The sequence below is a fragment of the Capsella rubella genome, unplaced genomic scaffold (genome assembly GCF_000375325.1).
Source record: "Capsella rubella cultivar Monte Gargano unplaced genomic scaffold, Caprub1_0 scaffold_1, whole genome shotgun sequence".
NCBI lineage: Eukaryota > Viridiplantae > Streptophyta > Magnoliopsida > Brassicales > Brassicaceae > Capsella > Capsella rubella.
Window position 1 is genome coordinate 9,766,144 of NW_006238923.1, and position 15,909 is coordinate 9,782,052.

General features: G+C 36.5%; 2 protein-coding genes across 2 annotated transcripts; one reads left to right on the forward strand and one right to left on the reverse strand.

Annotated features, from left to right (window-relative positions):
* Nucleotides 1-1,844: 1,844 nt before the first annotated feature.
* On the reverse strand, nt 1,845-4,954 carry LOC17899479. The gene is made up of 9 exons (XM_006305447.2): nt 4,211-4,954; nt 3,975-4,102; nt 3,500-3,547; nt 3,252-3,365; nt 2,818-2,868; nt 2,651-2,707; nt 2,385-2,540; nt 2,217-2,297; nt 1,845-2,121 (listed from the first exon to the last, which is right to left on the reverse strand). Exons 1-9 carry the CDS (start codon nt 4,350-4,352, stop codon nt 2,065-2,067), a joined length of 834 nt encoding a protein of 277 aa, XP_006305509.1. The 5' UTR covers nt 4,353-4,954; the 3' UTR covers nt 1,845-2,064.
* Nucleotides 4,955-5,129: 175 nt separating this feature from the next.
* LOC17897746 (homeobox-DDT domain protein RLT1) lies at nt 5,130-13,452 on the forward strand. Its single transcript, XM_023777115.1, has 18 exons — nt 5,130-5,467; nt 5,563-6,048; nt 6,206-6,276; nt 6,779-7,144; nt 7,235-7,324; nt 7,434-7,598; nt 7,724-7,946; nt 8,433-8,533; nt 8,697-8,783; nt 8,895-9,047; nt 9,140-9,295; nt 9,492-9,701; nt 9,785-10,429; nt 10,524-11,054; nt 11,178-11,732; nt 11,836-11,940; nt 12,037-12,279; nt 12,395-13,452. Exons 1-18 carry the CDS (start codon nt 5,281-5,283, stop codon nt 13,181-13,183), a joined length of 5,163 nt encoding a protein of 1,720 aa, XP_023632883.1. The 5' UTR covers nt 5,130-5,280; the 3' UTR covers nt 13,184-13,452.
* The last annotated feature ends 2,457 nt before the right edge of the window (nt 13,453-15,909 follow it).

The window sequence follows — 15,909 nt, forward strand, 5'->3', positions numbered from 1 at the left end:
AAATAACATGTTATTGTTAAATTCAAGCTGATTTTATTATTATTATAATTTGAGGTTGAAATTGTAATCAATAGAGTAGGATCATTTACCTAATTATAAGGTTAGTTATACCTGTTTTTTATCTGTCTTTTTTTTTTTTTTTTTAACTGTCAGTCTTATTCTTATAGTACAACTTAACAGTTAACACAATAAGTCAGGGTGGATGGCCATAAAAAAACATGAACCACCGAAATATTGATTACGTACATATCATAGTTTTGCCAAGAAAAAAAAAAACCTTTTTTTCTTTGTTAACTAAAAGAACTTGGTCGTCACTGTCTGTGGTGTGATACACGATTTCACTTTGTACAAAAAAGGAGAAAGAAAATAGGATAATAAAAAGAGAGAGGGGAGAAACTGAGAGGCGAGTAATAATGCGAGAATTGAGGGAGGAGTCTAGTGGGGATTGCTCCAATCCCACTGATCACTATGGAGATTGGAGACACCAATACACATATCATGTGACCCCTAATGGCCACTACTCTCTCTAGTCTCTAGTATTGTCTATGACAAAAATATTTCGTGGCTCTATATTTTCTTCGTTGATAGTATATTTTTTCCATCATTCAAAGATACGGTACCTCTAACTTCTAATATATGCACTTAAAATTTTTATAAAAATATCAAATTTTGTATCTAGATTATTAGTTATTTTCGTAGCATGAAATTCTAGGATTTATAAAGAAAAGTAGTAAACAAATAAATTGTCAACCGAAAGATAAATGTCAAAGTAATAATTTCAAAGCAACAATGAGTAATTTGCGGGGTGTGGGTATGAGAGAGTAGTAGTAGTAGTAGGTATTTTCTCGTTTTCAGACGATGAGACATATCATATATAAGTATTAAAGAGCAAGCACTCCAACCATTCAAAAAAGCTAAAAAGGATCATTATTTAACATAATAAAAGCTAAAAAGGAATATAAACGAAACTAAAGTGTCTGTAATTTCTTTTACAGTTTTACTATTACATAAATAAGAGAAGGTTAGGATACAATGAAAATCAAAGTAAACTATTCAATAAAAGTGGTAAAAAACTAAAAACAAAGTAGAAGATTTTACTTATGGTTTGACCAAAAAAAAAAAAAAGAAAGAAAAAAAATATACAAAGAGTAATGCAATAATCAATCAAAGACTCGAAAGTGTTGGGTGGAGATTTTGTGGCGTGACTAGCGGAAATGGGACAACGAAAGAGGTCGTGTTGTTGGAGTCGTAAGTAGAACCTTGTAGGACCTTTGCATTTGCAGCAACAATCTTAATCTTTTTAGTTATAAACGATTAACTAGTTAAATTAGTATTTCATTTTTTTGGTTCAAAACCAAAAGCTAAACTCAAACCTATCATCATATCAAACTATGGCTAAAGTTATAAATAGCTTAACTAGTTAAGTTACACATTCATTTTTATTTTTAAAAACAAAAGCTAAACTCAAACCTATCATCATATCAAACTATTGGCTAACTTCTGATTGAAAAATAGGTAATAGTTTCACACTATGAATGAGGATATGAATGATCGATCTATTGAACAAATAGAATTTCGCAATGTCTTGCAGAGAATGTGTAAGAGAGTATCTTCATTATCCAAAGATAATGTGGTCTCGCATAAAAAACAAAATTTCATTACTAATTCCCGCAGATTTTGTCAATGTGATGTTGTCTTTCTTTTTTTTTTTGTTTTCGGTTAAACCAAAACACACCAAACCCTACGGGACAGTAAGGCTAGGCTACCGCTACTTGCAAGTTACAACTAACGTTTAACTACGAACTGACTTTGTCTGTATCTCTTTGGTTTTGTCTCTTCTTCAATAACAAAACCCAACGCTTTTTTACTCCCAAAAACTAATCTTGGATACACCAACTGTGCATCTTACCCCGTAATAACTGGTTTTAACTAGATATTAACCGGTTTGCTCATGGATGCAATTGATCGCAAGGAACCACCTCAACGCTTTTTAAAAAAACTAGACAATGTTTTGAGCCATAAGAAACTGATGCATCGGTTGATCATGTCATTCCAGAAATCAACCTAGGAAGAGAGTAAGATCCAAGCTCCAAACACCGGGAAGGTGATCACTGCAGATGCCTGGAGATTTCATTTTACATATTTGATTTAATGATCATTCAAAACAAACATCGATTTAACCATTTTACCAGATCTGAAAATATGGACTAACATACCATGAAAAACACTACTTCTCTGTTTGCAAGCGCTGCTGTGATCTCAGTTTTCTCCATCTCATACTTGATGAAGCCTTGTAACTATAAGGAATCAAAGCAAAGCGAGGTTACAGAATCATTCAATCTTATATAATGGAGAGGGTGAAATGAAATTATTTGAAACAAAACCTGGTGGTGATATTTGGTAATAGCTTCCCAAAGGTTTTTTAACCGTGACTGTGCTTGTGTGAGATATGATTGCACAGAGAAAACCTTCTTTCCCTTCCAGTGAATGTCAAGTGACTCATGAAATTTGGGCAGATGTCTTTGGATGTCGTTCATGAGCTAAATACAGATACAAAAAGATTACATGCGAGGCTATGAGATGATTAAACCCCAGTTTACGCCTCAGATATCATATCTCTGCAAGTTCGACAGCTGGATTTGGATTTTACCTTCAAGAAGGTGCATCTGCTAGGTGTGTGATGCCTTCTGTTGTTAAATTCTCTCATCTTCAAGATGCAATAGGGACAGAAAAAAACATAATCAGCGATCCAACTTGATCACAACTCACGAGATTCAACTACATCAAATGACACACTTGTATGCTAAAACTAAAGACCTGCTCAAGATGCTGAACCTGAATCCACTGCTCCGTAACAACTTCTACCATCTAAAATGATTAAGAAAGTAGGTCAGAACCCCATGCACTTGAAGAATTTGGTGACAACAAAAATCTGAAAACTCATTTACATACAAAACACATCAGAAACAGACAGAAGTAGGATGATTAGTTACTACACATAATCATTTAAGTGACATAGAAAATCAGATGCTTAAATACCTACGCCAATATATGTTTGTTTCCCCGAGGATCCAAACATACTTAAGTGACATTTAAAGTTTAAAGAATAGATATGAAAGAATAAATCAGAACTTTTGTAGAAGACATTGTATGAAGTGAACTATGAGATGATTCTGATCTACAAAGAATCGTTCACATTTGTGTTTTGGATAGAAAATTAAAGGAATGGGTTTAAACCAGCCAATAACCACCTGTTCAACTTCCAAAGCTTTAGCTTTAACTTTACCCTCTGCATCTCTTGCTTTATCCTCTAAAACGTGAAGCTCGAAGTTGGTTGTTCTCAAGGCATCCCATAGCTTTTTAACCTAGCATTGCCAACCCTGTTCTTTAGATTAGTGGAGTTGAAGAAAAAGTAGCTCCAGCCATGGTAGAACGCATATGATACATAATACAAATATAAATATGATGAGGAATATAATAGCAACATAGCTGAACGGACCTCTTCTTCCAGCTCGCTTATCCTTTTCTGGACTAAAGTTAACCCGCTCTGAGATCAAGTAGTAAGTGTCAGCCTAAATGTCAGCAATGCGACTATCATGATTTAGTATAGCACAAGATTCCAAACAAAAACAAAGACCTATATAAGAACACTAACATAAAAAAAACCTTGGCTATGCTTCTACGGGTATATACAATGATTAACATAAACCGAGAAGAGAGTACTTAACATACAACCAGAAATGTTTTCTTATCAACAACACTAAAACATATTGTATCAAAGAGGTGTGGCAGCTACAACTACAAAATATGATGATAAAGCTCAGTAGCCTCAGAGGCAGAACAGATGATATAATGATTGTCCTACCACATTCATTACATAATCACTGGAGTTACTCTCTAATGCCCTTCTAGCTAATTTCTAAACTTGCATCCGTTGAATTCCCAATACATTTTCCATAGAGAACCAAACGAACCTCGTCACTGTATGAAGCAGACTGCAAACTTTGGATCTGACTTTCAGCATCTTGGATCAACTTATCACGATCTTTCAAGTAAAGGGTCTTACCATCCACCTTCTTTATGGTTGCCTCAAGAACAGCTTCTACACGATCAGAGCCAAAACAATACAATCAGCACACACATGAAAAAGAGATGATTTTGTTGTTAAACCCATAAACCACCACGAACCAAAAGAGCTAAACTTTATTACCCAATTGAGATATTCTGAGCTTAGCTGCGTCCAGATCATTCACCAAGTTCTGATTAGAACTGATCTTCTGGATTTCAGATGAGTAAACACAGAGGGGTGAAACGATGATGGCGAGAAACAGAGCAGCCAAATGCAACCCCATTATCTATTCACCGGAGTTCCGACGTTCCCGGCGCCGGAAAATGAGAGCACAAATTTATCTACAGTATCTCTTCTTCTTCAGCGAGATTTTGAGTCAAAGGTCTCATAACTCGAATCGTGCTCTTTCCAATTCAGGGACGAAGAATGAACCGGGATTGGAAAAATCAGGAATGAACCGGTTTAATGTGATTAAAAGTACTAATCCAAAACGACAGGAAACGTAGACACAAAAACAGTAAACGGCAAGACGTTTATTGTAAACACAAGTGGGGTTCCTCAAGAAACTGGATTATAATGAAGCAACCTGCGGATCTGATCTGAACGACAAACAAAAAAACAAAAAGAGACCAAAGCTCTCTCGTATTTAAACACAAATAAGCCTTCGAAGACGACTTGTATTAATTAGTTTAATCAAATCCAAATACATTAAAAAAAAAAAAGAAAAAAAAAAGGATGGAAAGTGTAAGGAGAGAAGATTTGATGCTTTGATAAACACATCAACGGCAGAAACACACATAAGCACGCGATTCGCTGTAGAATGAATCCCTCAAGTTTCGATTTTTTTTTCCTTTTCTCTTACGAAAAAAAATCGTTTTTTTTTTTAATAATAATAAGAGAAACAACAAGATTTTAATTAGGAGATAAAGAAAAAAAAAAAAGAATATGAAGGAGGTTGAAATTGAGATGAGTGGTACGAGCCCTGTTGTTTTTCTTCCTTTTTGGTTTTTATCGATTTTACTATTATTATTGTTCTTCTTCTTCTTCTTCTTACTAATATATTCTTTTTACGTTTTTCTCGACAATTATAATTTGGGGATCAAAAGGGTTTGTTTTGTAGAAAGCCCTAGTTTTTTTGTTTTTGTTTTTGTGTGTTTTGTGTTTTGTGTGGGGATCCTTGCGGCCGTTTCTGGGTTTCGTACCTCTTTCACATGGAGATGGGTTCCGATGGAGAAGAAGATCAGATCAGGAGCCTTGTTGTTGCTGCTGATGTTGTTGTTGGTGGTAGCAATAATAAGAAGAAGAACAAGATTGATAATTCCTCCTCCTCCTCTCTCAAGCCTAAGCGTCAGATGAAGACTCCGTTTCAGCTTGAGACCTTGGAGAAAGTTTATTCAGGTTCCTTCATCAATTTTGATTCATAATCTTCTTCTTCTTCGTTTTCCTCTTTAGTGGTGTTGTTGATGTGACTTGTTGTTGATTTTTTGATTCAGAGGAGACGTATCCTTCGGAGGCGACGAGGGCTGATTTGTCTGACAAGTTGAATTTGACAGATCGACAGTTGCAGATGTGGTTTTGCCATAGACGCCTCAAGGACAAGAAGGATGGTCAGGCCAAGAAACCCGTGAAACCAGCCGTCTCGGTTCAACCGGCTGCTTTGGCCTCTTCGGTTCACGATTTACCCTCTGCTAGATCGGTTCCTGAACAGGATTCCGGATCTGGTTCCGATTCTGGTTCAGGTAACAGTCCTTATTCCGACTCTAGGAGGAATTTTGCCAGTGGTAGTAGTAGTTCTCGAGCTGAATTGGATGAATATGAGACAATGGGGAACCCGAGCTATGAGCCACGCTTGTCGGCTATGGTCCGTAGAGCTATTCTCTACATTGAGGCTCAGTTAGGGGAGCCTTTGAGAGATGATGGACCTATTCTTGGCATGGACTTTGATCCGTTGCCCCCTGGCGCTTTCGGAACACCTATAGGTATACATTACTTTCTATGTTTGCCTTGTTTTATGTCTTGTATTTGTGATTTGGTGTTACTTGAGTATTATTTGCCAATTACAACTAGTGACATGCTTAATGTCAGTCTCAGTCTCACTGTTACTTTGTTCTCTAACTTCTCGTTTTGTCATTGTAGCGATGCAGAAGCACCTACTTCTTCCATATGACAGCAAAATGTATGAACCACATGATGTCCGGCCTCGAAGAGTTAGTTTTCTGACTAAACATATATATGCTCTATTTAATTTCTTTGTTCTGAGTTATATTGTGCCTCCTATATCTATGTTGATGGAAACAACTTGAAATTAAATCAGACAATGCAATGCTGCCGAGTTACAATGAAATTTTAAATGCAACATGTCTGTTACTTCATGCCGCTTTGAGAAATTACTTATAAATTGCTCTCCTAGCTTAGGCGTTTCCTGTTGTTGATTCTATCAGTTGAAATCCCTTACATGATAAATTATAGTAGTCCCATCTCAAATTGACCAATTGAAGAGGTTAACATAAATTGTTGGTGTATGAATTTTATGGTAGGAGTAGTTTTTAGAATTCTCATTGCACAAAGGCTGACAGATTAGTCTTATGGGAGTTCTTAGTCTCTGATCATTGTTAGAAAGATGAACTCCGCATTGCTGTTTAGATTCTACCTTTTATAATATTTTCATTTTACTACTTTGCTGAACTAATTTGCTTTTGTTGATTATAGTCTCAAGCTGCTGCCCGTTCTTTCCATGAGCAACAATCTCTGGATGATCCGTCTTCCTTTACACCTGAGATGTATGGACGATACTCTGAAAATCATGCACATGGTATGGACTATGATATTGCACGTTCTAGGAGTTCATCCTTTATGCACGAGAATGGGTCTTTACCAAGATCCTATGGTACTCCTGGACATGCGTCTCGTAACTGTTCTACATCACAACAAGACATGCCAAGCCCCATTGTTGCATCAGCTCATCATCGTGGGGATAGATATCTGATGGAGAAAGACTCATCAGTCCTTGGCACAGAAGATCCATATTTGTTGCCTGACGTGCGTAAGAGTAATGATGTGCATAGGAAGGGAAAGGTAACTTCCTGTGCCAACTTTTATTTCATCTGTTTTTGTTTACGCGATGTGTTTTGTTGTAATGCCATCATCCCATGTTTACTCTCACAGATTCACGATGGTAAACTTGGAAGAGGGAGTGAAACCCGAGAGAATCGTGGACCAAAAGATCTCGAGAAACTAGAAATTCAGAGGAAAAAAGTATTTCTCTTCATACATCATACTTCTTACTGATTATTAGAAAATATCTTATTGGATTTTATTAGAATCACTACAACATATATTGACGAGTTGATGCTTGTGTCCTCAGAATGAAGAACGCATGAGAAAAGAGATGGAAAGGAACGAGCGTGAGAGGCGTAAGGAAGAAGAGAGGTTGATGCGTGAAAGAATAAAAGAAGAGGAGAGGTTACAGCGTGAGCAGCGACGTGAAATGGAAAGAAGAGAAAAGTTCTTACAGAGAGAAAATGAAAGGGTAAATTTGAAAAACTATTCCCAGTTGTTGTTCTTTAGTATTTTTTATTAATCCTGCTGAGATTGAGCAACCTTTGGGGCACTAGTTAGGGAAATGAGAATTATCTTTTTGTTGACATGTTAAAGGCAGAGAAAAAGAAGCAAAAAGAAGAGATTCGTCGTGAGAAAGACGCTATTAGACGCAAGATTGCCATTGAGAAGGCAACCGCACGTAGAATTGCCAAGGAGTCTATGGATCTAGTTGAAGATGAGCAGTTAGAACTGATGGAATTGGCTGCTATTAGCAAAGGATTGCCCTCGGTATTACAGCTTGATCATGACACATTGCAAAATCTTGAACTGTATAGAGGTATGGTCTTTCTGCCAAACCGTGAAACTGATTTAGCTAATAGTGGATTTGGTAGTTATGACCGTCAACGGTCTACTTAGATTGTAGGTTTTACAATAAATGAGCGATTTGTAGCTTTCCAATTATCTGGTAATTTATTCTAGTGTTGTTCTTCTCTGAATTTTTAAGCTTAGTATTTAATTTTACGTTTTTAGTTTGGTACATTCTATGGCATTGTCTGAAATATTCCATATTCATGTAGTATGTCAGAACACTGCTAATTGCTGGAGCTCATTATTAGTTTCAGTTGATTATATTTCTGTAAACACATTGCTTGCTAGATTGAGTAGTAGTTTTTTTATTTGCTTTCTCTGACAAATCTATCTCCGTCATATACTTATCAAAATCAAGACAGTCAAAGTAATTTGCTTTCGATTGGCTTAGCTTTATTATAGTGTTGTAATTTGTTTCTAGATCTTGCTCATCATAGCTATTCTATTTCTTCAGATTCTCTGAGCACATTTCCACCAAAGGGTTTGCAACTAAAAATGCCATTTGCCATTTCTCCATGGAAAGATTCTGATGAAAGTGTTGGAAACCTTCTAATGGTATGCTCTATTGATCTTTACCCCCACCTGTCTGCTACACTTCATTTGAAATTAGTATTATCAATGTGTAATCAGTTGGATTTTTTCTTTTTTTTTTTTTTTTTTTTTTTCTTTGCATTTAACTTTTGCTCGTTTCACATTTCTATACGTGGTTGCTTTTCAGGTTTGGAGATTTCTGACATCATTTTCTGATGTTTTTGACCTATGGCCTTTTACACTGGATGAGTTTATTCAGGCTTTTCATGACTATGTAAGTCTCTGTTTGGTACTCATTCTGAGATTTCTCTGTTTTCTTGTGTGTAATAGTTGTGTCTTTCATTTCATTGTTCTTGCATTGTATATGATATAGATCCTATTGTAGGACTCAAGGTTGCTGGGGGAGATACATATTACTCTTCTGAGATCAATAATACGAGATATTGAAGATGTTGCTCGAACACCCTTTAGTGGAATTGGAAATAACCAATATACTACAGCCAATCCTGAGGGTGGGCATCCACAAATAGTTGAAGGGGTAACTTTCTCCGCCTCTGTGTGTTAATATCCTTTACTCTTTCTGGTTTGGTTCACTGGGCTTCATCTTACATGTGCTTCTTTCTCCTTCAGGCTTATGCATGGGGCTTTGACATTCGTAGTTGGAAAAAGAATTTGAACCCACTAACATGGCCTGAAATATTGCGGCAATTTTCACTCTCTGCTGGATTTGGGCCTAGGCTGAAGAAAAAAAATTCCCGATTGACCCATATTGGTGACAAAGATGAGGTAGTCATTCGTGTTTGTGTGCCCCCTAAATCAAATTTTTTTTTTGCTTAGGATGTAATGCTAGTATTATATATGAGATGTAATGTTAGTACTATATATGAAAACCAAAAATGAAATCATGGGTGCTAAGCCAGACTTTGACATAAAGATGGTTTTCATTTAATTATGACACTGTTTTGGTTGGCTGTGTATGCAGGCTAAAGGTTGTGAAGATATCATTTCTACTATCCGAAGTGGTTCAGCAGCTGAAAGTGCTTTTGCATTAATGCGGGAGAAAGGGTTACTGGCTCCACGCAAATCGAGGCACCGGTTGACACCTGGAACTGTCAAATTTGCAGCCTTTCATGTTTTATCTCTTGAGGGGAACAAGGGACTGACAGTATTGGATCTTGCTGACAAGATTCAGGTAAATCGATAGTCTATATTTGTTCTGCAATTTTCATCGTAATTCATATCTTTTACATTAGTTTTTATGGTTTGCATTGAAAGAAATCCGGACTTCGGGACCTGACAACAAGCAAGACACCAGAGGCATCTATCTCTGTTGCATTGACAAGAGATGTGAAACTCTTTGAAAGAATAGCTCCCTCGACTTATTGTGTACGAGCTCCTTATGTGAAGGATCCGGCGGATGGAGAGGCAATACTTGCAGATGCCAGGAAAAAGATAAGGGCATTTGAAAATGGATTTACAGGTCCAGAAGATGTGAATGATCTTGAAAGGGATGAAGACTTTGAAATTGATATTGATGAGGATCCTGAGGTTGATGATATCGCCACTTTAGCAAGTGCATCGAAAAGTGCCGATCTAGGTGAAGAGAATGTTTTGTCTGGAAAGGGGGGAGATACTATGTTCTGTGATGTTAAAGCAGATGTAAAGAGTGAGATTGAGAAAGAGTATTCATCTCCTCCTCCAAGCAGTATGAAGAGCATTGTTCCACTACATAGTGAGCGCCTTAAAGATACAGCGGTTGGCTGCGTGGATATGGTTGATGAAAGCAACCAGGGTCAATCATGGATTCAAGGTCTTACGGAAGGGGATTACTGTCATCTAAGTGTTGAAGAGCGCCTTAATGCCCTTGTTGCTTTAGTCAGCATTGCCAATGAAGGAAATTCCATCAGAGCTGGTCTTGAGGTAAAGTCTGAATTTTATAACCTTTCTTCTTGAATAGGAATAATATGACCTTTTGAGTCTATTATCTGTGATCTGATTTTGAATTCTTTCACAGGATCGTATGGAAGCAGCAAATTCTCTTAAAAAGCAGATGTGGGCTGAAGCACAGTTAGATAACAGCTGTATGAGAGATGTACTTAAGCTTGATTTTCAAAATTTAGCAAACAGCAAAACTGAATCAACGATGAGTGTACGAATCATCCAAAGCTCTACTTGTGAGAGGGATAGTTTCGATAGAGACCCTTCTGAACTTCTAGATGAAACAAAGCCCTTGGAAGTTGTTTCGACTGATCTTCATAAAGCATCTGCTGAGAGAGGACTTACTAATCAGGTGGCCAATATAAGTCAAGAAAATTATTCTTCCCAACATGGATATGCTTCAAAGAGATCACGCTCGCAATTAAAATCATATATAGGCCACAAAGCAGAAGAGGTGTATCCATACCGATCTTTGCCACTTGGACAAGATCGGCGCCACAATCGTTACTGGCTTTTTGCTGCATCAGCGTCTAAGAGTGATCCTTCCTCGGGACTCTTATTTGTTGAGCTACAGGATGGCAAGTGGCTCCTCATTGATTCAGAGGAGGTAATAACAACATTAACAGTTTAATAAAAAATTCGTGTAAGGGTTTTTATTACCCTTCGATTTGCCAGTATCCAGCTTATATAAAGATTTTAACCATGCCTTCTTTGAATTTGTTCTGTGTAGGCTTTTGACACTCTGGTTGCATCACTGGATATGCGTGGGATCAGAGAGTCTCATTTACGCATAATGCTGCAGAAGATCGAGGGATCATTCAAAGAGAATGCATCTAAGAATATAAAGCTAGCTAGGAACCCTTTCTTGACAGAAAAGAGTGTTATGAATCATTCTCCTACAGATTCTGTGAGCCCGTCTAGTGCTATATCAGGGTCAAACTCTGATTCAATGGAAACTTCAACTTCTATTAGAGTTGAGTTTGGTAGAAACGACATGGAGAAGAAGAATTTATCAAAACGCTTCCATGATTTCCAAAGATGGATGTGGACCGAGACACACAATTTACTCCCTTCTTGTGCAAGGAAATATGGGAAAAAGAGATCTGAATTGTTAGCAACATGTGATGTGTGTGTTGCTTCTTATTTGTCTGAGTATACACACTGCACTTCTTGTCAACAGAGATTGGACATGGTTGATAGTTCGGAGATATCAGATTCAGGTTTGACTGTGTCTCCCCTTCCTTTTGGAGTCAGGTTGCTCAAACCACTACTAGTTTTTCTTGAGGTAAAGCATAATGAGCTTTCTTGACTTTTAGTCTACAGTCAGATTAGGCGCTGGTTTTTGGTACCGATTCTTGACAATTCCACAACTTCAATTTTATTGACAGGCATCTGTTCCAGATGAAGCTCTTGAATCATTTTGGACAGAGGATCAAAGAAAAATGTGGGGGTTTAGGTTGAATGCATCATCATCACCTGAAGAACTTTTGCAGGTTCAATCATCTTTTTATTCTTCATGATTAAATACATATTTGAAGGAAATGACGTTAGATTTTTTAACCCGGTATTGTCCTTTCTGGTTTTGATAGGTGTTGACTTCCTTAGAGAGTGCAATCAAGAAAGAATATTTGTCATCCAATTTTATGTCGGCAAAAGAGCTCTTGGGAGGTGATGATGTTGTTGCTGATGATCAGGGATCAGTGGACGTTCTTCCATGGATACCAAAGACAGTATCAGCGGTTGCTTTGAGACTCTCAGAACTTGATGCATCCATTATTTATGTGAAGCCAGAGAAACCTGAGCTAATCCCTGAAGATGAGAACGATCAGATTGTAAGTTTTTCTAGACCATGTTGGTTCAACAATTGTGAAAATTACTAGTGAAAACTTTTACTATGGGTTTGGAAATTATTCTTATGATTTTGGAATCTGTTACCCTCATTTGCAGAGCCTTTTCCCTGAAAATTCACTTTTCAAAGGCAAAGGACCCAGAGGTCAAGAAGACCAAGATGAGGTTGTTCCAAATTCGGGCAGCAAACGTAGTAATAAACGTGCAAGAGTAAGTTTGGGATCTGGATCAAACAGAAAGGCGAAGAGGAAGAAAGCACAAGGTGGCCCTAATAGGTTTGTTGTTAGTAGGAGAAATGTTGCAGTCGATAATAACTTAATGAGCATTGAGTTGAACCATCAAGTCCCTGGAAGAGGGAAGAGGACGGTTAGAAAAAGACCAGAGAGGATCAATGAGGATAATGTCCACCTAGTCAACAGAATGGCTGATATTGTTAGGCCTAGAAGTCAAGAAGCTGAAGAAGATGAGGAAGAAGAGGAGCAGACATTCAGAGACATTAATGAAGATTGGGCAGCAGGTGAAACTCCTAGAGAGATGGACGAGGACTGGGCCAATGAAACACCAAACAGAATGATGGCGCCAATGCAAGTGGACGATGAAAGTGACAACAGTGTAGGAGTTGAATCAGAGGATGAAGATGTTGATGGTCAGTTTGTGGATTACAGTCAGAGAAACAAGTGGGGGTTAGATTGGAATAGTAACCCAAATGAAGCAGTGGAGGATGAGGAGGAAGAAGAAGTTGTTGTCGGGGTTGAGCGGGTCGAAGGAGAAGATGACGCAGAAATGAGTGAGAGCTCTGAAGATGATGATGATGATGTACCTGCTAATAATGCAGCAAACAATTACGACAGAGAAGAATCAGATGGTTACAGCAGCAGCGATTCATGAACTTGAGATCTAGCTTGTGAAGATGGAAGATTACATTCTTGAAGATATATATATTTTATATAGGAGAAAAGGAGAGATAGTTATCAGAATAGGTATTCACCTAAGAGAAGCTATAGAAGAACAACATTTCTGATTAGTTTTGGTGCAGTTTAAAAGCCAAGCCAAGGCATGTATTTAGCAAATGCCTTTGTTTATCATAAATAACAGTTTCATTATTTTTGTTTAAATGTAAGGTAATGATTCATAATGTGTTAGTCTCCATTGCTCAATAAGCCTCCTTGTCCTCTTCTACGGGTTTAAAGTTGTAGATAAAGAAGGAAATGATTCTCGGGTGTGTGTTTTGTGATTGTGATTGTGATTGCATACCTTTCTTCCAAAGGAGAATCACTCACTAGTCTCCTAGGATTCATGCAGAATCTCACCATTAAATGGCAAAAGGTAAATGCCAAAATATCATTTTGTAATTAAAACCAAAAGAGAAGAGACATTTTTGGAGAGAGGACTTGCTGAAAAGAGAGTTGTGTACTACTGGTGTGTTGTTTTCTCAAATCATTCGAATGAGAATATCTTCGGCTTCGATGTCTTAAAAGCTTTTGTCTTTGTATATTCTTTCTTTGGCAAATTGCAATTTAAGTTTTGGTGTTTGTATATATCATCATCAGTTGTTTTAAAGTTTAATTGTACTTTTTCACTAGATGGTCCAACGTAGACACCACTTTTCTAGTTTCGTAGTGATCTTTATTTTGTTATCTTTTATTTTTTATTACTGGTTGAATACGAAAAGAAAAAGGCAATTTTTAGTTCTTTTGAATCATACAACACAAGAGTATTATATTTTGTACACTAGTGATCTGCTATAAAAAAACACTCGATGACTTCTTGTATACATGAACTATGTTTTGCAATTATAACTTTCAATGAAGAGTAAGCATTTAAACATAGGAGTAAATATATTTTTCTCTTGAACTATGATCGCTCTTTTCATCTCCATTATCATAGTATACTGCTTGTTCTCCTAACATTTACAAATTACAAGCCTAGAAACTCTATCACCACTCAACGGGTAAAATCTGATATATACAATTTATTTACATATTAATATATTATACAAATCTTCTTTGTAAGATGAAATGTTTTTTTTTTTTTAATGATTTTATTCAATCAGCTGATCATATGGTAATGAGATACACTACATGTCATACTATGTATATGCAAGCATAAGAACATGCATCAAAAGACGAGAAAGTCGAAGTTTCGATTGGACAATACACAAATATAGAACTTCAAATGGAAACTAAAATAAATCGAAGAAAATATATATGCTTGCTTATTTTTATGTAACCTCGCCAACCAAAAGGAGAAGTGAGGATAGTGGGAGAAGGTGGGATGTGATGAATTAAAACTCAATATTCTTAAAGCTTAATTAAAGTGAATGATTAAGCTTAAGGGAATAATTATGATTGCATGGTAGGAAAGAAAAACTTGGGAGCCGAATAAATTGGACCGCTGACTCTTCTTCTCCTTTGCATAAATCTTCTAGATGTTTATTTATTTTTGCTCAACTTTTCTTTTTTTCTTCTTCTTCATATTTTAACCTATAAACAAAAAACATATTTAACCACGTAGAACCCACAACTACTGTTGTTTTCATAAATTTAATTTAATTATCGGACCCATCGGTCCAGATATAACACTAATATAGATCACGAGAAAGCATATGATTCATCAGCTCTGTCTCGATTAATTTGCGGTAACTCCTCCACCAATATGTTTTCAAATATATAAACTTTTGAGATTATAAAACCCTTGTTAGGTTACAAGAACATCTAGGGCTTAACACTGTTTGGCTGATAGTTGATAGTTTTTTTCCAAAGAAGGTTGAATCTACCAACCTTGTTGGGTCTAAAATCATGTAATTGGACGTATCACACTTGGGATTTCTAACAAAAACACTTACAATTTGGTGACGAATTGAAAGGAGTATGTATATGATTAGAAGAAGGTGTATGATCTCTTATATATATATATATTCCCTCAAAGTTTGCAAAAGGATGCCACTTTCTAATATTTATATGGTCCTACAGATCTTATGGCAAGTGGGATACTTGGGAAAAAGTTTGGGTACAACCGCAAAAGCTTCTTTGAAGATTTCACCAAAAGCAAAAAGAAGAAAGAAAGAAAAAGAAAGTGAAAAGGAAACTCTTTGAGAATAATATATCTATCTATAGTTGAACAAAGTTTTCGTTTGGCTTATTAATATCTTTTCATGACCTGAAATCAAAAGAAAAAGATAATGTTTCAAAACATGTCATTTGAATTTTATATATCAAGTAAATCAACCAATCGTATTAACTATTATAAATGTTTTGAGCATCATATATAAAAAGAACAATGTAAACATGTGGAAGAATGAGTCCATAAGATGAAGAGTGTCCCAACTACTTCTAATAAACCGTTTCTAGCTCTTCTTATACGGGTTACAATGCTATTACGTACGTGAACCACATGATACAACAAACTGCCTCACACCAATCTTGCTACTACCAGTCTGAGTTTAACTCTGGCTAAAGGTATAATATACTATACAATTAGTTATTATGACTATTTTGTTGCCTCAAGTGGGATATATAAAAAATGAAAAAGAAAAACACAAAAAGACCAAAGAGCTGAGATTGGTTTTATTTGGTTTCAGCAGTGCCTATGGGAAAGAAAGAAAAGAATGATAA